Source organism: Anas acuta, chromosome 18 (assembly GCF_963932015.1).
Source record: "Anas acuta chromosome 18, bAnaAcu1.1, whole genome shotgun sequence".
Classification (NCBI taxonomy): Eukaryota; Metazoa; Chordata; class Aves; order Anseriformes; family Anatidae; genus Anas; species Anas acuta.
This window is the reverse complement of record NC_088996.1, coordinates 12,165,744-12,187,397: the sequence shown is the minus strand read 5'-3', so window position 1 is coordinate 12,187,397 and position 21,654 is coordinate 12,165,744. Positions and strand designations below refer to the sequence as shown.

The 21,654-nt window shown below is 68.6% G+C and overlaps 4 protein-coding genes and 1 long non-coding RNA gene across 6 annotated transcripts; 2 read left to right on the top strand and 3 right to left on the bottom strand.

Annotated features, from left to right (window-relative positions):
• Positions 1-1,341: 1,341 nt before the first annotated feature.
• Positions 1,342-3,483, bottom strand: OXLD1 (oxidoreductase like domain containing 1). The gene is made up of 2 exons (XM_068654813.1): positions 3,377-3,483; positions 1,342-1,895 (listed from the first exon to the last, which is right to left on the bottom strand). The coding sequence occupies exons 1-2, from the start codon at positions 3,470-3,472 to the stop codon at positions 1,527-1,529; spliced, it is 465 nt and encodes a 154-aa protein (XP_068510914.1). The 5' UTR covers positions 3,473-3,483; the 3' UTR covers positions 1,342-1,526.
• Positions 3,456-6,303, top strand: CCDC137 (coiled-coil domain containing 137). The gene is made up of 6 exons (XM_068654812.1): positions 3,456-3,772; positions 4,788-4,918; positions 5,014-5,218; positions 5,489-5,571; positions 5,674-5,753; positions 5,848-6,303. The coding sequence occupies exons 1-6, from the start codon at positions 3,471-3,473 to the stop codon at positions 6,031-6,033; spliced, it is 987 nt and encodes a 328-aa protein (XP_068510913.1). The 5' UTR covers positions 3,456-3,470; the 3' UTR covers positions 6,034-6,303.
• Positions 3,763-4,737, bottom strand: LOC137841672 (uncharacterized). The gene is made up of 3 exons (XR_011088690.1): positions 4,637-4,737; positions 4,194-4,372; positions 3,763-3,866 (listed from the first exon to the last, which is right to left on the bottom strand). It is a non-coding gene; the product is annotated as an uncharacterized lncRNA (long non-coding RNA).
• A 2,205-nt stretch (positions 6,304-8,508) lies between the features above and the next one.
• Positions 8,509-14,036, bottom strand: GPRC5C (G protein-coupled receptor class C group 5 member C). 2 transcript variants are annotated; one of them, XM_068654810.1, is made up of 5 exons: positions 13,625-14,036; positions 9,728-10,787; positions 9,196-9,284; positions 8,891-9,028; positions 8,509-8,689 (listed from the first exon to the last, which is right to left on the bottom strand). In XM_068654810.1, the coding sequence occupies exons 2-5, from the start codon at positions 10,743-10,745 to the stop codon at positions 8,657-8,659; spliced, it is 1,278 nt and encodes a 425-aa protein (XP_068510911.1). In that variant the 5' UTR covers positions 10,746-10,787; positions 13,625-14,036; the 3' UTR covers positions 8,509-8,656. The 2 variants fall into 2 exon arrangements, with proteins under 2 accessions (XP_068510911.1, XP_068510912.1); XM_068654811.1 differs by lacking the exon at positions 13,625-14,036 and adding an exon at positions 11,878-11,994.
• Positions 14,037-15,494: 1,458 nt separating this feature from the next.
• On the top strand, positions 15,495-21,015 carry BTBD17 (BTB domain containing 17). The gene is made up of 3 exons (XM_068654808.1): positions 15,495-17,644; positions 18,722-18,998; positions 19,498-21,015. The coding sequence occupies exons 1-3, from the start codon at positions 17,551-17,553 to the stop codon at positions 20,576-20,578; spliced, it is 1,452 nt and encodes a 483-aa protein (XP_068510909.1). The 5' UTR covers positions 15,495-17,550; the 3' UTR covers positions 20,579-21,015.
• Positions 21,016-21,654: the final 639 nt, after the last annotated feature.

Sequence of the window (21,654 nt, the reverse complement as noted above, 5' to 3'; positions counted from 1 at the left end):
TGGGGACAGCCTGAGCACCGCCACGGGCACCCCAGGACAACCGCTCTGTTCCTGAACCCAAAAACTGCCCTATTCCCGACCCCAAAACCTGGGGAAAAGGGGAAAACTGCCCACCCGGCCCTGCAGCCCGGCAGTATCACTCCCAAGCCTGCCGTAATCCCGGCCCTAAAGCAATTACAAAAAGCCATAATCTCAGCACACTTTAATTGACCGCCAGCCCCCTTCCAGCGATGACAATTAGCCGGCCTTCCCCAAATTGGATTACGCGGCTCCGGGAGCGTTTCAGGCCGAACCGGCCACCAGCCCAGCAAAGGCCAGGGCCCTGCTGTTAATTACCGCTGCCAGAACGAGCTTCGTTAGCGCCGGGCCGATTTCGGGGCCTAGCAGTGCCCTTGGCGAGCTCACCCAAGGGAGGGGGGGGACGGGGATGGGGACGGGGACGGGGCCGGCTCCTGCCCAGGCCACGCGTCAGCGGGCTGAGACCCTGCTCATCCCGCTCGGGATTTAGGGAGGGGACGCCTGAAGGTGAAGTTTAAGGGGTTTTAGGGCAGAGACGAGGAAGAGGCACCGAGAGGAGAGGCGCCGCGGAGCCGGGCGCGCTGCCCTTGCGGGGCCCACGTGCGCAGGCCGCACGCTGCAAAATCCTACACCAAGGGGGGGAAACGGGCACGGAGAGGCCCCCGGGGGGACGCCTGCCCCCAGCCCCCGGTGCTGACGGGCCCCTAAGAGGCTTAGCGGGGCGGTGTGACACCGAGCCACGGCCCCCGGCCGCCACCGCGCTCCTCGCACGCCACAAGGACGAGGCAAGGGGAAAATCCCTGCCTGGTGTGTGGGGGGAAAAGTCCTTTTTTTGTGTTCTTTTGGAGTAAAATTGGTTGGGAATAAGTGTTGAGGGGCTAACGGGTCAGCTCCTGGTCCTACCTGTGACAGCAGAGGGGTTTCGGAGTGGTTTATCAATAGGGTGACTGGCGCTTTGTATATAAATATAAAATATAAATATAAAATATAAATATAAATATAAAATAAAATATAAAATAGAAATAGAAATAGAAATAGAAATAGAAAAATAAAAATATAAATAATATAAAATAAATATAAAATAAATAGAAAAATATAAATATAAATAGAAATAGAAATAGAAAAAAATGTATAAAATAAATAGAAAAATAAAAATAAATATAAAAATATAAAATAAATATAAAATAAAATAAATATAAATATAAAAATATAAAATATATAAATGTAAATATAAATATAAAAATAAAAATAAATATAAAAATATAAAATAAAATAAAAATAAAAATAAATATAAATATAAAAATAAAAATAAATACACACATCTCTCAATATATTACCTTTTTATATATAAATATAAATATAAATCTATAAGCCTTGGGGAAGCAGAAGCACCAGGCCCCGGGCACCGACGTCCTGTGGGGACCCCCCGGTGCCTGGGCACCCCGAACAAACCCAACCCCGACCCCACAAAGAAATGGGGGGGCTCGGCGGGGGTGGGTTTTTGGGGCTCAGTCCTTCTTGGCGCGCAGCCTGATCTCCGTCCTCAGTAGCATTTTGATGCTCTCATCCTGCACGTGCCTCTCCACGGCCTCCAGCGCCCGCTCGCCCCCGTCCCCGTAGTGCCGCAGCAGCCGCTCCACGTGCTGGATCCACACGCAGTTGGCGCAGCCGCTCATGCAGCAGTTGCTGGGGGGCTCCAGGTCGGGGGGGGGGGCGGAGAAGGGGGTCTCGGACCCCTCATTCCCTGAGGTTTCTGCCTGGTGGTCGCTCCCCGAGGGGTCGGAGCCCCCCTCGCCGCTGTTGTCCCTTCCTGGGGTGTCTGAGCTCATCTGGTGGGTGCTGAAGGTGGTGCCTGGGTGGGGGGCTCCAGGGTGGTCCTGCGGGGAGGGGGGTGGTGGTGATGGCAGGGGTTGGGGGCTGCCCCCCCAAATCCCCCCAGCACCCCCTGAGCCAAGCAGCAAGCCCTCCTTGGTGCCCCCAGCCCCACCGAACCTCCCCTCACCCCCAGCCTGTCCCTGCCTTCACGCACGGGGTCTTCCTCAGAGCCCCCAGACCCCTGGTGAAGGCACAGCAACCCCAGTGCAGCCCCCAGACCCCCATGCACAGCCCCCAGACCCCCAATTACTGCCCCCAGACCCCATATGGAGCCTCCAGACCCCCATATAGAGCCCCCAAACCCCCATTTACTGCCCCCAGACCCCCATGTGGAGCCCCCAGACCCCATACAGAGCCCCCAGACCCCCATTTACTGGTCCCAGACCCCATACGGAGCCCCCAGTCCCTATAGGGAGCCCCCAGACCCCCATTTACTGCTCCCAGACCCCTATGAGGAGCCCCCAGACCCCCATATAGAGCCCCCAGACCCCAGTTACTGCTCCCAGACCCCCATATGGAGCCCCCAGACCCCCATTTACTGCCCCCAGACCGCATATGGAGCCCCCAGACCCCCATTTACTGCCCCCAGACCGCATATGGAGCCCCCAGACCCCCATTTACTGCCCCTAGACCCCATGTGGAGCCCCCAGACCCCATTTACTGCCCCCAGACCCCCCTGTGCAGCCCCCAGACCCCCATTTACTGCCCCCAGACCCCCATGTGGAGCCCCCAGACCCCCAATTACTGCCCACAGATCCATGTGGAGCCCCCAGACCCCCATAAAGAGCCCCCAGACCCCCATTTACTGCCCCCAGACCCCCATGTGGAGCCCCCAGACCCCATACAGAACCCCCAGACTCCCATTTACTGCACCCAGACCCCCATGAGGAGCCCCCAGACCCCATACAGAACCCCCAGACCCCCATTTACTGGTCCCAGACCCCATACGGAGCCCCCAGTCCCTATAGGGAGCCCCCAGATCCCCATTTACTGCTCCCAGACCCCTATGAGGAGCCCCCAGACCCCCATAAAGAGCCCCCAGACCCCCGTTTACTGCCCCCAGACCCCCATGAGGAGCCCCCAGACCCCATACGGAACCACCAGACTCCCATTTACTGCCCGCAGACCCCATATGGAGCCCCCAGAGCCCATACAGAGCCCCCAGACCCCCATTTACTGCCCCCAGACCCCCATTTACTGCCCCTAGACCCCCATAAAGAGCCCCTAGACCCCTGTTTACTGTCCCCAGACCCCATGTGGAGCCCCCAGACCCCATACGGAGCCCCTAGAACCCCCATGTGCAGCCCCCAGGCCCCCATTTACTGCCCCCAGATCCCCATGAGGAGCCCCCAGACCCCCCCCAGCCCCCTCCCCGTCCACCCCCAAGCCCCCCATTACCCCCCCTTGCCCCAAGCCCCGCCCCCTGCCCCTTTAGACCCCGCCCCTTTCCGCCCCGCCCCCTTTAGGCCCCGCCCCCGCTCACCCCCCGGCGCCCCCCCGCCAGGCCTCGCGCCCCCCGCGCCCCCCGCAGCCACATCCCGCCGCCGCTCCCCACCGACGGCCCCGCCCCTTCCCTCATGAGCGGCAGCTCTGTCCACCAATGGCAGCTCGGCTTCCCCGTGCCGCCGACCAATCAGAGCGCGGAGTCTGGGAGCGACCAATGGGAGAGCGGGGGGCGGGACCGGGGCGGGAGGGAACCAGGAAGTGGCGGCGGGGCCCGGCCGCGTGCGGGGCCGGTCATGGGGCGGGGACCGGGAGCGGGACCGGGAGCGGGACGGGGGCGCGGAGCGGAGAACGGGGCCGGGACCGGGACCGGGAAGGGACGGGGACGCAGACCGGCCCCGGTCCCGGTCCCGGCCGCCGCCCCGCCCCGCGGCAGGTCAGTGTCCCGGTGTCCCCATGTCCCCGTGTCCCCGTGTCCCCATGTCCCGGTGTCCCCGTGTCCCGGTGTGTGCCACCGTCCCGGTGTCCCCCTGCCCCAGTATCCCGGGGTGCCGGTGTCCCCGTGCCCCGCTGTCCCCGTGTCCCGGTGCCCCCCCGTGTCCCGGTGCCCCGCCATCCCGGTGTCCCCACATCCCGGTGTCCCGGTGTCCCCATGTCCCGGTGCCCCCCCGGTGTCCCCATATCCCGGGGTGCCGGTGTCCCCCTGTCCCGGTGCCCCGACGTCCCGGTGTCCCCCTGCCCCGGTGTCCTGGGGTAACCGGTGCCCCCATGTCCCAGTGTCCCCATATCCCGGTGTACCGGTGTCCCCTCATGTCCTGGGGTGCCAGTGACCCCGCGTGACCCCATATCCCGGTTACCCCCCCGCACGTCCCGGGGTGCCGGTGTCCCCATGTCCCGGTGCCCCCCGGTGTCCCGGTGCCCCCCCGTATCCCGGTGCCCTGCCATCCCGGTGTCCCCATATCCCGGGGTGACGGTGACCCCGTGTGACCCCATATCCCGGTGTCCCCATGTCCCGGTGTCCTGGGGTGCCGGTGACCTCGTGTGACCCCATATCCCGGTGCCCCCCCCATGTCTCAGGGTGCCGGTGACCTCGTGTGACCCCATATCCCGGTGCCCCCCCCATGTCTCAGGGTGCCGGTGACCTCGTGTGACCCCATATCCCGGTGTCCCCATGTCCCGGTGTCCTGGGGTGCTGGTGACCCCGTGTGACCCCATATCCAAGTGTCCCAATGTCCCAGTGTACCGGTGACCCCATGTGACCCCATATCCCGGTGTCCCCACGTCCTGGGGTGCCGGTGACCTCGTGTGACCCCATATCCTGGTGTCCCCATGCCCCGGTGTCCCGGTGCCCCCCCGTGCCCACCTCTCCCCCCCCACCCTCCCCATTCTCCCACCCTCCCCGGGCTCCGTCTCCCCGGTTCCGTCCCATCCCGTTCCCGGTTCTGCCGCAGGAAGCGGCGGGCGGGGGCCAACCTGAGGCCCGAGCACCCCGAGGAGCAGGAGATCCCCTCCCGCCTGCGGGAGCTGATGCGGAGCCGCGAGGCCATGAAGAACCCCAAATCCGGGAGGAGGCGGGTGGCAGGTGGGGCACGGGGTCTGCCCCCTCCCCCGGGGGTCCCCGGCAGGACGGGACCCCCCCCTTTCAGCCCTAAATCCCCCTGCCCGTTTCTCTCGCAGGGAAGCAGCAGCAGCCCAAGCCCCCGGCGGCGCACGGGGACATCGCGGTGCCCAAATTTAAGAGGGGGAAGGGGGAATCGGAGCACTCCTACCTCTGCCGCATGGAGCAGGAGGTGCAGCACATCCTCTTCCTCACCAAGAACCAGGTGCAGCGGGAACCTGAGAAGGAGGCGGCGGCACCGCAGAAATCCAGGAGGAAAAAAGAGTGAGAGCACGGCCCCACGGCGCGGCGGGGGCAGCGGGGGGGGACGAGCCCCAGCACGGGGCTGTGCCAGCCCCGGGGTCTCGGCTCCACGATCTGAGCCTCTGCAAGCAGCCCCTGAACCCCCTTTATCCTCCCGCTTTGGGGAGCCTGGGGTCAGGGCGGGGAGGGGAGAGCTGCGGGGCCCTATTTTTTGGGGAGATTTGGGGAGATTTGGTGCCGTACCTGCTCTGCTGTCCGCTCGCGAGCCCGGCTCCTCACACGGCTCCCCAGGTTCCAGAAGAAGAAGCTGGACAAAGCCCGGAGGAGGAAGGAGGAGAAGAAAGAGGCTTTGCTGGAGAAGAGCCTGCTGCGAGGTGGGGCTGGGCTGGCACCGGAGGCACGGTGGGGGGGGGGGAGGCAGGAGGGGGCGTCAGTGGAGCCCCCCAGCCTGATGCCGGCCTCTGCCTCTCCCCCAGACACGGTGGCGTTCGGCGAGGTGGTGACGGAGCCGCCCACCCTCACCTCACGGCCCCGTCGGGGGGGTCCCGCCGAGCAGGTGAGCTGCAGAATATGGAGCAGGGGTCCTGCCCCGTGGCCGTGCCCTCCCGTTCCCTTCGCCCCCCCCTGACCTGCCCCGTTTGTGCCCGCAGGCTGGGCGCAAGCGGCTCCTGCTGGCTCCTCACCTGGGCCGGGGGTCCCCGGTGGCACCGATGTCGCTGGCTCGGCAGCGCATCGTGCAGGAGGAGAGGGCGCGCGTCGTGCAGGCCTATCGCGACATCCAGAAGCGCAAACGGCAGCAGAGGGAGGCCCAGGCAGCCCGTGGGGTGCCCGGCTGAGCCCTCCCCTTCGTCCTCCGTCCCGGCGAGGGGGCACAAGAGCCCCCCCGGACCCTGACGTGGAGCAGCAGAGGGGTGGCAGCCGGCTGGGTGTGCAGCAGGGGGGACATTTAGCCCAGGATGTGACAGGGGGCGGTTGTCCCAGCCCTGTGCTGCTGCCCCGACAGTGCCCGGGGGCTCACAAGAGCCGTGCAACCCTCCTGGCACCTGTGCCACAGCCAGGAGCCTGTGGTGCCATGGACTTTTTTTTAATAAAATGCCATTTTCTGATGGTGCGAGCACGTCTCTGCTTCCCAAACCTCCCCAAACCTTCCCAAACTGTCCTGGCACGGGGTCCCTGCGGGGTGTCGGGGAAGGCACGGCGCTGTGCCCGTGGCGTGGCGTGCCGGCAGATGGCAGCCCCAGCGTGGGTCCTGGCTGTCACCACGGGCTGGCAGCGCTGGCACCGCGCGCCCTCCGCTTGGGGCAGGACCCTCAGCTGGGGCTGTGTGGTGTCACTGTCCCCCGTTGTCACCCCTTGGGGACACAGCTGAGCCTCCAATCCTTCACCATGCTCCCCCTGCCCTCAGCACCACCACCCCACCCTATATCCCTGCCATTCCCCGGCATATCCCTCATCCCCACACCAAAACCGACCCCGCACTGGGCATAACGCCCCCCCAGTGCCCCCTGCTCCCACCCTGAGGACCGGGGAGTGCTCCTGGCACGGCGCAGCCCACGTGCGCCTGCGGCCGCTTCACCTGCGCGGCACAAAGGCAGCGCTGTTCGGCCTCCCCGTGCCACAGCCCCAGCACAAAGCGCTGCCTGTTGCAGCGGGGCCGCCCCGCGCCCTGCGGCCGGCGGTGTCCGGGGGCTCCCGTGGTGCCGGGGGGGGGCCGGGGGCACCGGTGGCAGCAGGGACAGCACGGCCCAAACCAGCCCCGGTGCCCTTGCGCAGGGCTGAACGGGGACAGCGTCTGCGCGCCCTGGTTTTGGGGTGTCTCCTGCCCCCAGGGCTGTCTCCTCTGCACCCCCCCAGCAAGGCGGTGCTGTGCCATGGCTGGATGCGTGCTGGGGACCACGGTGTCCCCATCCTGGTGTCCCCATCCTGGTGTCCCCATCCTGGTGTCCCCATCAAGGGGGCAGCTGCTGCGTGCCCAGCCTGGCTCCAGGCCCACGGGGGACATGCCACGTGCCATGTGGTGCCGTGGTGGCAGCCCCGGGGACCTTGAGCTCCTGGCGCTGCCTGGAGACGTCCGCGCTGCCTGCTGGCGCCAGGCAAACACGGGTGACGCAGCACAACCCCCGGGGGCACCGGCAGCTCCCTCAGCAGGGCCGGGCGCCTGCTCCTGCTGCGCACCCCAGTAGCACCCACGGACGTCTCCAACCTTTGGGCACCGACCCCTGCCGGGGCTGTGCCACGTCCCCGCAGCTGGTGGCGTTCCCAGTAGCGAGAGGGAAGGCGCTGGCAGGGCTGGGGCACGGCGTGTGCGTGCCAAAATCCCGCGCGGGGCACGGTGCTCTCAAGGAGAGCGGGTCACCCGCCTCCCCCAGCCACCGCCACGGAGCCATTTCAGGCCCTGAATAATTCATGGCGCTGCCGCTCGCCCGGCCGCAGGCTTCCTGCCTGGCAGGAGAAATCGCTGCGGAGGGGAAAGGCAATCCGGGCAGGAGAAACCGCCCCCGACCTTGGCACGTCCTCCGCGCCGTGCCGCTTCCCGCCGGGCAGCCCATCTGCCCGCGGGCTGCCGGTCCGTGCCGAGCCTGCCAGCTCCTGGCACGGCCGCCCCGTTTGCAGCCTGGCCCCGGTGCAGGCTCCCCGGGGTGCTCGGGGAGCAGGATCCCAGTTGGGATCTTGCCCCGTCCCGTTGGGGGATGCAGGGCTGAGCACGATGGCACCGAGGTGGAAGCCCTCGGCCGCGGCACAGCCGGTGATGGAGCAGCGCAGCCGGGTCCCCCCTGTCCCCATCGGGTGGCACCGTGTAGGAAAACTCAACTTTAATGGGTTTGACCTGAAAAAGGGAGAGGAAAAAACAACGAGGGAGCCAGGAGGAGGGGGTCCCAGCTCCGTCGATGCCCCCCCCTGAGGGTGATCCCCGAGCCCGGCGCGGGGAGAGAGGCGGAGAGGGAAGGCACCGAGAAGGTGGCCGGAGCCGCGGGGGGACGCCACCGGGTGCCGGGACCCAGAGCGTCCCCCCCATCCCCTGGTGAAGGGGAAACTGAGGCACAGCGGGGGCAGCACTGGGAGAGCTCGGGGATGGCTCGAGGTCCAGCAGGAAGGGGCGCAGCGCCCAGTCCCAGCGCCGGGGCAGCCGCCCCGTGCCCCTGGCTGTCCGGCAGCAGTGTCCCTGTCCCCGAGGGGCCGGGTGTCTCACGAAGGCAGCAGTGGGGTGGCTCGGGGTGGCCCCGCAGGAGCCGGTCCTCGTGGCAGAGTGGGCAGCAGGGACAAGGGGAGCCGGGCAGAGCAGGCAGCTTGCGGGTGCCACGGCCGGGCGGCACGGCGCTGGCTCCGGGGCCACATCCAGGCGTCCCCAGCTCAGGAACCAGCTCTGACGGGGGCGGATGGACGAGGCGGGGAGGGACGAGACCTCAGAAGATCGGGACGGCGGGGCCGTGGCTGTGCTGGCTCCGTGGAACCCGGGCTTCACCACCGGTTCCTGCTGTACGGGGACTGCACCTACGGGCAGAGCGGGATGGCACCGGGCAGGCGTGACGGCACGGCACGGCACGGCACGGCACGGCACGGCATCACCCCGGTGCCTGCCATCCCCAGCTCTGCCCTCCCCCGGAGACGTCAAGGCACGGAAAGACTTTGTACCTGGGCAGGAGCCCAACCCTGCTGCCCCCTCCCCGGCTCCCTCGTTGCTCATTAACTCACCTGGCCGCTCCGCTGCGCCGCGGCGTGCCGGGCCTGCACGGCGAAGGCGTCCTCGGCTCGCAGCGTGGAGCTGGCGCTGCCCGCGGCCGTGCTGGCGGCGGTGGCGCGGGGCAGGATCATGTCGTAGGGCCCTTCGCTCTGCGGGGGGGAAAATGGGTCCGTGGGGGCACCAGGAGCACCCCCAGCGCGTGGGCGCACTCCCTGTGGGGTCCTGGGGAGCAGCACGGCATGGGGGGACCCTCCCCTGCTCCCCATTACCAGCACGTGGGGGGGACCCATCACCCCGGGGAGGGGAGGGCTCTCACCTTGTGCATCAGGGCCATCTCCGTGGGCTGGTAGACGCTGGTGAGCAGCTGCCCGTTGTAGCCGCTGTACGGGGACACCGGCTTCTTGGCTGCAAAGAGACGGGGACGCTGAAAACGGGGGGCTCACGCCGCCACCCCCACCCCACCCGGGGCCTCGTTAGCAGGTTTAACGAGCAGCCAGCTGCTCTGCGCCCTTCCCGGGGGGCGGGAGGGACATCCCTCGAGGTTTGCATCACTGCGGGGTGGGGGAGCACCGCCCCGTGTTATTATTGTAGGGTCTCCCCAGTGCCGCCAGCTCGGCGACACGTCCTCCTGTAGGGAGAAGCGCCCGCCCGGGGCGGAGGGCTGGGAGCCGCGGGCACCCCACGCCGGGGAGGGGAGCACCCCCGGAGCGGGTGAGCTCAGCCTAAACTGGTAAACCCAGCCCGGCGTGTTTTGGGGGAGCCACAACAATCGCAGGTCTCGCTCCCAGCCGCCCGGGCGCGTCGCAGCAGCCGTCTCGCAGCCCCGTGCGTCGCGCCCCGGTGCCTACCGAAGGAGGGCTCGTCCATGGAGAAGGCTTTGTTCTCCACGAACATGCTCTGCGACTTCTGCTCCTTCAGGATGGTCTCGTAGCCCACCCCCCGCGTGGGGTAGCCGTCGTCCTCGTAGGCTTGCTCGGGGCCCCGCCGCGTCACGTGCGTCACCTCGGGGATGACGTAGAGGAGGATGAAGGCGCAGGCGTTGGCCACCAGCGCGATGGCCAGCGTGGGGTCGTCCCAGCCGGGCTTCTCGCCCGCCCGCTGGTTCCCGTAGAGGTACATGGCCGTCCACGCCACCCAGATGGCCATGGAGAGGCCGGTGGTGGCCAGGATGAAGGCGCCGTGCTTCCTCCAGCGCGTGTAGCGGCCGCAGAGCGCCGGCCAGGCGGTGCCGAAGGCGGCCACCAGCAGCACCATGACGTAGGTGAGCGCCAGGACGAAATCGGCGTCCGCCAGCACGCAGGGGTCCGCGGGGCCCCCCTCCCGACGGGCCACGGTGATGGTGAGCCACTCGGCGTTGATGATGACCTCCACCAGGGCGAGGAGCAGGGCCACCGCCAGCGTCACCCAGCCCCGCGGGCCCCGGTTCCTCCGCGCTAGGAAGTTGAGGGCGACGGCGTGCGCCAGCAGGCAGGAGAAGCAGAGGCCGAAGAGGACGCCGAAGAGGAAGCGTCGGGAAGCGCAGGTGGAGAAGTTGGGCCCCACGATGAAGTCAAACGTCAGGCAGAACAGCCCGAAGGTGCCCAGCATGAAGAAGACCTGCGTGGCCACCAGGCTCTTCTTCGGAGGGTCCTGCACGAAGGGCAGGCTGGCCACCAGCACGATGGTGAGCACGAAGCTGGTCACCACGCCGAGGCTGGCCACGGCCTCCACCGCGATGCCCCAAGCCGCCGAGAGGTCGCAGAGGTTGTAGTAGAGCGAGGACAGGTCCTTGCCGCAGCCCGCCGGGGGGGTGCTCTGGGCACGGCCAGGGGGCAGCAGGGCCAGCAGGACGCAGGCGGCCGCGGGCAGCACCCCCGCAGCCCCCATCCTGCACCGTGGGGTGGGCGCTGAGCGCGGCGTCCACAGACCCTGCGGGGAAGAGGAGGCGTTACAAGGAGGCATCTCTGGGATTTGGAGCCCCCTGCCCGCGGTCCCTGCTCCATCTCCCACCGGACCACAGCTGGTGATGGGGTCCCGGTGAGCCCGGGATGTGCCAGCACCACCCCACAGCCCTGAGCAGCTCCGGGTGCAGCCCCAAATGGACACACATCTCCCACCCCTCCTTGCCTGGACGCGGCACCGTGCCCGGGAGCAACGAGCATGGGTCGGGGCTGGCCGCAGAGGCACCACCCGGGGCCGGGTCGGTCCCCTTGGCACGGCACTGAGCGCGCCGCACGTTCCCCTTTCCACTTCTCCTGTCCCACTTCCCTCCTGTGGCTCCGGGCACTGACCCAGCGCAGGTCCCGTGTTTGGCCCCACTCAGCAGAGCTCCCCGTCGCACACAGCCGCAGCCTGGCACGGCACGGCACGGTGTGGCACGGCACGGCACGGCCCCCTGGGCACGGGGGTCCCTGGCCCCGCTGCCAGCCCCAAGGAGCGTGGTGGGGTGCCCGTGGGAAGGAGGAAGGCGAGGGGAAAGCTGCAGCCCCCTGCGCTCCCCCCAGCTGGAGGGAGGAAACCGGGCAGGAAACCTGCGACAAGGTCACCTCGGGGCTGGGGTGGGGGCGGCGGGGGGCCCCACATCGCTGCCCCCATCCCTGCGCCCCCCGAAAGCCCCTGAAAGCCCCCTCTGCTCCCCTCCCGGGGCCAGGCACCCCCCCGGTGTCCGCGCTCTGCCCAGCCCCCTCGGGCTGGAGCCACCCCATGAGATAGGGACGGGGAGTCCCGGTACCGGGAAGGGGGGAGGAAAACAGCCCCTACCGCCCCCAGCCCGGCCGGTGCCCCCCACCCCTCGCGGTCCCCCCACGTCCCCGAGCAGTGCCGGCCCCAAACTCGCCCGGAGCCTCCCCAACTTTGCGGCCAGGAGAGCCCCCGGGTGGACGCCTCCCGGTGCCGGTACCGGCCCCATTTGCGCTCCCGGTGCCGGTCCCGTTTGCGCTCCCGGTGCCGGTTCCCGGGTCCATCCCGGTACCGGTGCTGCCCAGCCCCGTAGGTTTCACCCCCTCCCGGCCCCTCTCACCGGCTCCAGCGCCCCGGTGTCCCGGCCGCTCCGCTCCGCTCCGTGCCAAGCCCCGAGCCCGCAGCCCCGTGCGCGCCTGCCCGGCCCGGCCCGGCCCCTCCCCGAGGTGCGCCGCTGCCGGGGGGGTGCGCCCGGGACCTGCCCCAACGCACCGGGCTGGGGAGGGGGGCACCCAGCGGGGGCTGCCCCTAAACGGAGGGGACAGAACCGGGGCGAGGGGGGGGAGCTGGGGGGGAGCGAGTCGGGAGCCCCCCCTCCGAGCACCGGTGCGATGAGCGCGCGGGTGCTCAACACCCGGGGGCTCCTTGGGGTGACGGGGGCAGAACCGGGGTGGCCTCACCGATTGGGGGGGCTCCGCACCGGGTGCTCGCTGCGGTGCTGAGCCCGGGAACCGAAGGCGAGCAGCCCCGAGGGGCCTCCCGGAGGAATGTCAGCCCTTGGCACTGAGAGAGGCCTGCAGCCAGCGAGGGGCTGGGGGCTGGGGAAACCCCATCCCGGGGGCTTGGGGGTCCCGGGAGCGGGGCTGGAAGCAGGGCTGACCCTACACCCACAGCTCAGTCGGGGCACCCCAAAACCATCGCGTCCCCCAAGGCTCGGGGATGGGGAAGAGCCGCGGGAGGCTTGGGGCACCCCGGGGACCCGTGGCCCCGCTGGCCCCGCAGGAGGTTTCCAGGCAGGCGCTGCTATTTTGGGAGGGTGAAGCAAGAGGGTGAAGGATGCAGCCGAAAGTTCAGCGCGCCGCTGGCGGGTCCTCCCCCCAGACAAAAACAATCCCAGGGAGGCAGAGCCGGGGCTGGCAGCACCGCGGCACGAGGGGTGGCACCGTGGGGACGGGGCAGGACACCGGGGACGGGTGCTGCACCCACAGCCACCGTCCCTCCTGCCCTATTTAGCCCTAAAAAGCTCTTGGCACCAGCACCACACCGGGGCAGCCTCCTCCCTGCCTGCGGGGGGCACGCACCCCCCTGTGCGCCCCCATGCATGGAGCGGGGCTGCGGGGCGGCACAGCGGGGCCCCGCCACCTTCCCACCTCCCCCGGTGGCCTCTCCGTGCCTCGGTTTCCCCGGGGATTTGGGGTCAGCCTTGAATCGGGCTGGGAACGGGGGCCGGCTTCCCCCGGCGCCCCCGCTGCCCCCGACCCGTGCTGCAGAGGCCAGGCTGCACGCGGCTTCCTGCTGCGCTTCCTTCCGCTCACGGCGCGCTCCCCGTGGTGCCTGGCCCGAGCCCCCCCCCGCTGCCCCCCCAGCGGGGGCTCCATCCTTGTGGGGCCACCGGCCGGCATCCATCCTGCTGAGGCCGCCCCGTGGTGCCCGGTGCCTGCCCACGTGTGCCCACCACGTCGGGTTGTCGCCCCCCCCTTTCCCCTTTCCCCTTTCCCCTGTCCCCTGTCCCCCAAGCTTTCCAGCCCCAGTTTCTCAGGAGGGGTTTTTGTAGGTCCTACAGGAACACCCCGCTGGGGAGGCAGCCAGGGGGGGTAAATTGGGTGCGAGGCTGCCGTGTGCTGGTGGCATCGCGGGGCCGGTGCCGTGGCTGCGTGCTGGGACTTTGGGCACCCAGTTCAGCCCAGTCCCGGTGCCGTGACCATGCTGGGGACGGGTACCCCGGTGGCAGGGCTGGCAGAGCCGGACCCCGGTGGCACAGCAGCCGCGGCGAGGGGCTGGGGGGGCAGCTCGGCACAGCCTGGGAGCCTCGCCAGGCTCCCTCGCGGGGCGAGCTTCCGAAAACACCGCATTTTTTCCACCCTTACCTCTCCTCCAGAGCCACGGGGCCAGGCGGCGGCACCAGGCCGGGCTCCGCGGCGGCTCCCGCTCGGCCTCACCTTGGCGAAGGTGAGGGCCCTACCTGGGGAGGGGGGGGGTCACCGTGTGCTCGCCCCCCCCCCCTCTTTTCCAGGCTGTTTATGCCGGGGCTGGGGAGCTGTTTTCCATCCAAGCCGGTTCTGCCCAGCGGCGAGCCCCCTCTCCAAGGCGGACGCGGTGAGCGCGGTTCCACCTCCCTCTCCAAGTAAATAAGCGCTGCCTGCCGGGGGGGGGGGCTGGCAGCCTCCCTGCGCTCCCTCCGCACGCACAAACTGGAGCTGGGGCCCCAACGCTGCCCTTCCTGGGCAATTCCCCCCCCCCCCTTGCCCCGTTTCCCCCCCCAGGAGCCCCCCGAGTGGGCTGCGGGGTGGGAAATCCTGCGGGAGGGTGGGTGGGTGGGAGGCGCTGGGTGCTGGAGTTAATGGCTAATCCATCCCGAAATGCCAGAATTAATGGGGCGAGCACCTCCCGGGTACCACCCGCCCCACAGAGGTTGGGGTTTAACCCCATCGGCAGCACCGGGGGGGCTGTAATGGGGTCGGTCTGCCCATGGGGGCTGGGGGCGTACTGGGGGCTGATCCTGCCCCAGGGCGCACGGTGGTGCCCGTGTGGGTCAGCCCCACATTATGGGATCATTTTATGGGCAGTGAGGGCAAAGGTGAGCAGGGACCCCGCTGCCCCCCATCCCACCCCACTGCCCCCCATCCCACCCCACTCCCAGGCTCAGCCAGGTGGGCACGGGGCAGCCCAAATCCCCCCGGGGGCCGGCTGAGCCCCCCCCCCCGCCACCGGGACAGCCCCACGGGGGCCGGTTTATGGGGAATTACAGCAGCAAGGCCGGGGTTTTGGGGGGATTAGGCTAAGGACCTTATGGGGGAATTAGGGAGGAATGTGGGGCCGTGGGGCTGGAGCTCCAAACCTGGCCGTGCTGGGTGCTGGGTGCTGGGTGCCAGCCCCATGGGGGGGTCCTGCCCCTGCCCTCCGGTGGCCCCAGGGGCCAGGCACGGTCACAGCGGGAGGGTGGCACCTCGTGGGGGGTGTCCCAGGTGGGTTTTGGGGGGATAAAGGTGGGGGGGACCCAGCCCCACACGCAGGGGGGGGCTGCGCCCCCGTCCCAAGCACGGAGCCAGACCCAGGCAGGTTTTGGTGTGAAAACAGGCGTTTATGGGGGCAGGAGCAGCCCCATTACGCCTCGGAGGGGCTGCGGAGCCCCCCAGCACCCAGCCCCCCCAGCCATGGCTCCTGGGGGCTTCAATGGAGCCACAGCGTGGGGGCAGCCCCCAGCCCCCCCCCCGACCCCACCAGCACCCCGGGGTGGGCACAGCCGGGCCGTGTCCCCCAGGGAGGGTCTCACAGGGTGCCGGGGGGGGCGATGCCAGCTCCCGACCCCCCCCCCCGGAGCCGGGCTCAGCCCCCTGGCTCTGGTGGGGGCACAGTGGGGGGGTTATAAATATCGCAGCACGGGGGGGGGGATTTGCCGAGCTGATTAATCTCTGCCTTGTCAGCCCCGGCGAGGCAAACGCTTTGTGGGGAGGGGGCTCCCAGCCTGGTGCCGACCCCGGGGTGGGGGGCAGCGTGGGGGGAGGTCAGGACCCCCCCACCTCAGCTCCCCAAAAAGGGCTGGGATGGGAGCTGGGGGGGGCTGGGAGCAGGGGGCAGAGGTTGAGAGCTGCGGGTGCTCAGCGCCCTTTGGGGGGGAGGCAGGATGGGTGCTGCGCCCCCCCCCCAACCCCCCCCAGCCCCCCCCCAGCCCCCCCAGCTTTTTTTTTTTTATTAAAATCAAGATGTTTTTGGCTGGGGCTGGGGCTGGTGGCCATGGCGTAGGACCAGTGGTGGGGAGGTGGTGGGGACTGGGGGGGACTGGGGGGCACTGGGAGGCACTGGGGGGCTCTGGGGGGGGTCCGGTTGTGCCCCGCGCCCCGGCCCATTCACAAATCCCTGCGCCACGCCCTGCGCTCCTATTGGCTGGGAGGGGGCGGGCTGCAGCCAATCAGAGAGGCGCCCTCCAAGTGTGTGTGTGTGTATGGGGGGGGGGGCGGGCGGGGGGGGCAAACCCGAGCGCTGCGTTCTGATTGGTCAGAACCCGCCCCTAAATTCACATCCCGCGGGAGTGAGCTGCGGGGGGGATCCCAATCCCAATCCCAATCCCAATCCCATCCCTGCCCCTGTCCCACCACCCCCTACCAGGGATTTTTTGGGGGGGGTCCCAGCCCCGCCACCCCCTATCAGGGATTTTGGGGGGGGTCCCAGCCCCGGTGCCCCCCAGGCCCAGCGGAGGATCGTGTGTCCCTCCCTGTGAGCTGGGGGGGGGCTTTGTCCCCATATCCCAGGGGATGGAAGCACCGACCCGGGCAGCCCCCCCCCACCCCCAGCTGGCGGCGTGGGAGAGATGTCAATTAGCTGCCAATTAAATCTGGGTAATCAGCAGCCCCGGGTGCTTCGTGGCATCGATCACAGCAGCTGCGGCACGGCCGCGTTAACCCTTCCCCAGCCCTGACCCCATTTGTTCTACGGGGGGGGGGGGGGTCCCTGTCCCCACCAGCCCCCACATCTTCCCTCCCCACCTCCTCCGGGCAGGGCCAGATGGGCCCCCCCCGCCCTCACCCAGCATCTGGAGCCCCCGGCTAAGCCCCTGCTCCTGGCTCATCCCCTGGGTTTCGGCACATCCAGGCGGTGCCGGGGGCTGGAGCTCCTCACCCCCACGTCCCCGTCCTCCTCCAGACGCTCCGGATCTGGCCCCTGTCCTCAAATCCCCTCCTGGCACGGGAACGCCCCCAACCACGGCGGCACCGTGTCAGGACCCGGCAGCCTGACGCAGAGGGGCAGATGGGCCCCCCTGCTTGGATAGAGCCCCCCCTTCCCCTCCCCAGCCATCCTGCCCCATACACGGCCCCCCCTGCACCCCCTGTCCCTCCGACAGCATCCCTCCTGCTGCCGGGTGTCACCACCAGCGCTGGCACCAGTGTGAGCATCGTGGCCACCTCGTGGGGTTTGCGCCTCGCTCAATTTGGCACCAGAGCTGCAGCAACGCAGGTGCCGGCGCTGATCCCAGCAGCTCAGGATTAGCTGTGCCCATGTCTGTGGGGTCTGTCCCCTGCTGTGTCCCATGTGGGGGCTCCAGGCCCTGCTCCCCACCCCAGCGGGGGTCATTGGGGCCACAAACAAAAGTGGGGTTTGCTCGGGCTGCCCCAGCAGATGTTCCCACACAGAGGGGTGCCCACCTCCCGCGCTGCCCAGCTGCTTCAGGGATTAGGGCGACGACCCCATCCCATCCCCATTTCCCCATCGCCCCGCCCCGCATCCCGCACAAGGGCTGCGGGGCCAACCCCCCCCCCCAAAAAACCCCGCAAGAGCCCCCGGAGAGGTGGGCGAGGGGCCAGCGGAGGCCGTCCCCGGGCAGCCGCGCAGCACACGCAGCGCCTTGGCTGCAAAGGCTGGGAAAAGGGCAGGCAGTTCCTGCCGGATGCCATGGTGATGGGAGGGCGAGGGCCGCATGAATGAAAACCCAAGAGCAGGGGGGAACGGGGGGGGCCGCTCTGCGCTGTGCCCTGAATGCAAAGACCCCACACAAAAGGGTCGTGGCCGTGCGCACCGTGGCGCACCGGTGCCGTGGGCGAGCGGTGCCGACCCCGCACCGTGCCCGGGGCTCACCATGGGTACCCCCGGCACGACACCCCTGGGGGATGCAGGACCAAAAGAGGGGGGCCAGGGTGGGATGGATTGGGGCTGGGAGCCGTTCCCGTGGTAACGGCGGGTCCCAGTTTCCACCAATCGATGTGGCGGCGCGGGCTGGGAGGGCTGGGAGGGCTCGTGGCCTACATAAGCCCCGCGGGCACCGCGCGCCCGCGCCGCCGGCAGATGCTCTTGCGAAGCCATGGGGAGGCTGACGGGCGCACGGCCCGCTGCCACCCACCGCTGGGGCTCCACGGCCACTGCCTTCCTCCTCCTCCTCCTCACCGTGCAGGCCGGTAAGGGTGGTCGCAGCCAGGGGAGGCGTGGAGGGGTCTTGGGGTCGCAGCCCCACTGCCCTCGCCGTGTGCCGGGGTGGGGTTGGGCACGGGGTGGGGGGCTGGTGGTGGTCACGGGGGGGTGGGCACGGCTCTCCGGCAGCCGAAGTGGCACGGGGAGGGCTGGATGTGGCTCCTCGACGTGCCCATGGTGCCCGGGAGGTGCCTGGGGGCGAGGGCTGGGCTCCCCGCTGCCCGGTGGTCAGGCGGCACGGGGCGAGGGGCTGCGATCGCCTCCCTGATCCCCGCTCAGCTGGGATTAAGCCGGCGCTGGGATGGGTAGTCTGGGTAAACTGGGATGGGTAATCTGGGTAAACTGGGATGGGTAATCTGCGGGATCACCGGCCGGCAAGCAGCAGATTTGAGAGACGGAGCCAAATTCCCCAGGGGAAAGATGCTCCAGGGGGAAGATGGGAGACGTGCCAGGCGTGCGCGAGGGAGAGGAGCGGGAGGAAGGCTCCCCGTGCCCACAGGAGCTCCGAGCCCACCGCTGCGCATTCCCAGCCCCTCTCCCTGTTTCTGGGGGCTCGCAGAACCAGCGGGAGGCAGTGCCCATGCCAGGAGTGGTCACAGCACCGTGCCTGCCTGCCCAGCAGCACCCACCCATGGCAGTGCCGGGGCCGTCGGCACCCCCAGCCCCTTCCTGGAGCTCATGGAGCCCCCCCAAAGCCACCAGCCCTCGTGTGCCCCCCCCGTGCCAGCCCGCCCAGGATGCTGGGGGTCTGGGGCAGTGCCCAGGGCAGGCTCTGCTCACTCCGGGGACAGGACGGGGGCTGGCAGCCCGGGCTGGGAGCCAGCCCTGCCCGGCACGGGGCCATTTCCCAGCACGGCCCAGCCTGGGACACGGTGGTCCCAACCCCACTGCTTGTTGGCTCCCAGGGACACCCCTGTCCCCACGTCCCCTCGCCCTCCCCACGCCCCCTTGGCACCGGCCGGCCTTTTGGCACGGGGAGGAGCGCAGGGAGGACGTGCACAACACCAGGCTCCCCCAGCCCCCCCCATGTGCCCCAGGGCTGTGACTCTCCCACCTCCCCGCAGCCCAGAGAGCCGAGCCCGGCGGCGATGCCACGGCTGCCACCATCAACCACTCGCTGACGCTGCTGCAGCGGCTGCAGGAGCTGCTGCAGAACGGCAACAGCAGCGACTCGGTGCTGCGGGTGCGCACGGCTGCCTCCGACGAGGCCAAGGTCTTCCACACCCACCAGCTGCTGCTCAGCCTCCAGAGCGAGGTTTTTGAGGGTCTCCTGCGCAACCAGAGCGTCCTCACCCTGCACGAGCCCCCCGAGACCGCCGCGCTCTTCGAGAAGTTCATCAGGTGTGCGCCGGGGGGGACCCCGCGGGATGGGGAGGTCCAGGGGGATGCCAAGGAGGGAGGTGTTCCCCTAGGGAAAGTGGGGAGTTTTTTGGGATGGGGATGCCCAAAGGGATGAGCTGAGGAGGGAGATGTTCCCCCGGGGATATCAGGGGCTTTGTGGGATGGGGATGGCCTGGGGGATGCAGCCAAGGAGGGAGAGGTTCCCCTGGGGACAACGGGGAGTTTTTGGGATGGGGATGCCCAAAGGGATGAGCTGAGGAGGAGGAGATGCTTCCTGGGGAACCACAAAGACCTCCCGGGATGGGGACAGCAGGAGGGGTGCAGCCAAGTGGGGACGATGCCACTGGGGACCGTGGGGACCCTGCAGGGTGGGGATGCTGCAGGGTGCAGCCGAGGAGGGAGGGTGCTCCCCTGGGGACCTGCTGGAGCCTGGGGCCACGCAGAGGGATGGGAAAGGGACGAGGGGACAGCAGTGTCACCGCGCCACGCTCCGCCCCAGGTACCTGTACTGCGGGGGGGTCTCCATCCTGCTGCACCAGGCCATCCCCATGCACCAGCTGGCCAGCAAGTACCGTGTGTGGGGGCTGCAGCGCGGCGTGGCCGACTACATGAGGAGCCACCTGGCCAGCGAGTCGAGCCAGGGCCACGTGGTGGGCTGGTACCACTACGCCGTGCGCGTCGGGGACGCGGCGCTGCAGGAGAGCTGCCTCCAGTTCCTGGCTTGGAACCTTTCGGCCGTGCTGAGCAGCGCCGAGTGGGCTTCGGTCAGCGTGGAGCTGCTGCTGCTGCTGCTGGAGCGCTCCGACCTGGTGCTGCACAGCGAGCTGGAGCTCTACACCGCCGTGGAGAGCTGGCTGAGCCGGCGGCAGCCCGAGGAGGCGGTGGCCGAGCGGGTGCTGCGCGCCATCCGCTACCCCATGATCGCCCCCAGCCAGCTGTTCCGGCTGCAGGCGCAGTCGGCGGTGCTGGCGCGGCACCACGGCGCCGTGCGGGACCTCCTGTTCCAAGCCTTCCAGTTCCACGCCGCCTCCCCCCTGCACTTCGCCAAGTATTTCGACGTCAACTGCAGCATGTTCCTGCCCCGCAACTACCTCGCGCCCAGCTGGGGCTCCCAGTGGGTCATCAACAACCCGGCGCGGGACGACCGCAGCACCAGTTTCCAGACCCAACTGGGGCCCAGCAGCCACGACGCCGGCAAGAGGCTGACCTGGAACGCGCTCTTCTCGCCGCGCTGGCTGCCCGTCAGCCTGCGCCCCGTCTACTCGGACTCGGTGTCGGGCGCCGTGCAGGCGGCGCGCATCGAGGACGGCCGCCCGCGCCTCGTCGTCACCCCGGCCATGAGCAGCCCCGATTTTGCCGGCGTCAGCTTCCAAAAAACGGTGCTGGTGGGCGTGCGGCAGCAGGGCCGCGTGCTGGTCAAGCACGCCTACAGCTTCCACCAGAGCTCGGACGAGGCGGCCGATTTCCTCGCCCACGCCGACCTGCAGAAGCGCACCTCCGAGTACCTCATCGACAACTCCCTGCACCTGCACATCATCGTCAAGCCCGTCTACCACTCCCTCATCAAGGCCAAGAAGTAGCGGGGATCAGCCCTGCCCCGCTGCCGCCGGACTGGGTGCACGGGGCTCTGCCTCTCCAGCCCCCCCGACCCCCTCCCCGTTTTGTAGGTAGACAGAGGTCCCTGTGCCGGGGGTGCCCACCCCTGCCCGGCTGTCCCAGTGCCACCCCGATGTCCCCGTTGCTATCCCCGGGTGCCTGCAGGGAGCTCTGGAAACGCGCAGCTGGGGGCTCAGCCTGTGCTGCGCCAAGGGGCACTGGGGGGGGACAGGGACAGCCCCCGTAGTGCCACCCCGCAGCCCTCACGGTCACAGCTCGGAGCGTGGCAGGGCAGGGGGGTCCCCGCTGCCTCCCCCGGCAGAGGACACTTGTGGGGTGCTGCCCCCACTCGCAGCCTGCAGCCACCTCACCCCTGCCTGGGCACCCCTTACCCCTTCCTAATAAAAGCAGAAAACAAGCACGGGGATTGCGGGGGCGTCTTTGGGGCCTCCTCCAGCCCCTGGGGACCGGGATGGGATCGCTGCGTGCCCCCGGGGGGCTCGGGTCCCTGCTTCAGCAGAGGTTTGGCACGGGGAGAGCAGCGTGGCCAGCCCCAGCAGGAGCTGTGCGGGGGCACCCTGGGGACTCTGCGCTCCCCAAGGGGTCTGAGCCCTCCTAGACTCGGTGCCACCCCCTCTGCTTTGCTGCTGCCGGCTCCGTGCTGGGGAGCAGAAGGTGCGGGGCCGGTCCCGGTGCTGGCGGCGCGGGGCCCTTTGTGCTCCTCAGTGTCCCTTTGTCCCCGAGCCGGGGCTCAGAGCCAGCTTTGTGCGCGGTGCCGAGGGGCACAAAGGCACCTCTGTGAGCGCAGCACCCAAGGTGCCCGCTGCCCGTGCACCCTGAGCCGGTTCGTGGTGCTGGCACACCACAGGGACCCTTTTTTGTCCCTTTTTGGGGCCCCACCCACACTGTCCCCAACCCCCCCAGCTTGTGGGTGATGCCAGGGCAGGGGGACCCCAACGCTGACCCCATCACAGCTGCCAGCATCCCTGCTGCCTCCCGTTGCCATGCAGATTTTGACCTTTCTGGTAAGGCAAACCTAAAAAAAAAAGCTGCCCTGCTT

Coding starts and splice junctions, on each gene's coding strand:
- GPRC5C (XM_068654810.1), bottom strand. CDS start 10,745: ATGGGGGCTGCGGGGGTGCTGCCCGCGGCCGCCTGCGTCCTGCTGGCC. Junction 9,029..9,195: donor AGATGGCCCTGATGCACAAG/GTGAGAGCCCTC, acceptor TCCCCCCCGCAG/AGCGAAGGGCCCTACGACAT. Junction 8,690..8,890: donor CGGCGCAGCGGAGCGGCCAG/GTGAGTTAATGA, acceptor CTCTGCCCGTAG/GTGCAGTCCCCGTACAGCAG.
- CCDC137 (XM_068654812.1), top strand. CDS start 3,471: ATGAGCGGCAGCTCTGTCCACCAATGGCAGCTCGGCTTCCCCGTGCCG. Junction 3,773..4,787: donor GCCGCCCCGCCCCGCGGCAG/GTCAGTGTCCCG, acceptor GTTCTGCCGCAG/GAAGCGGCGGGCGGGGGCCA. Junction 5,219..5,488: donor AAATCCAGGAGGAAAAAAGA/GTGAGAGCACGG, acceptor ACGGCTCCCCAG/GTTCCAGAAGAAGAAGCTGG.
- BTBD17 (XM_068654808.1), top strand. CDS start 17,551: ATGGGGAGGCTGACGGGCGCACGGCCCGCTGCCACCCACCGCTGGGGC. Junction 17,645..18,721: donor CCTCCTCACCGTGCAGGCCG/GTAAGGGTGGTC, acceptor ACCTCCCCGCAG/CCCAGAGAGCCGAGCCCGGC. Junction 18,999..19,497: donor CTCTTCGAGAAGTTCATCAG/GTGTGCGCCGGG, acceptor GCTCCGCCCCAG/GTACCTGTACTGCGGGGGGG.
- OXLD1 (XM_068654813.1), bottom strand. CDS start 3,472: ATGAGGGAAGGGGCGGGGCCGTCGGTGGGGAGCGGCGGCGGGATGTGG. Junction 1,896..3,376: donor TGGCGGGGGGGCGCCGGGGG/GTGAGCGGGGGC, acceptor CCCTCCCCGCAG/GACCACCCTGGAGCCCCCCA.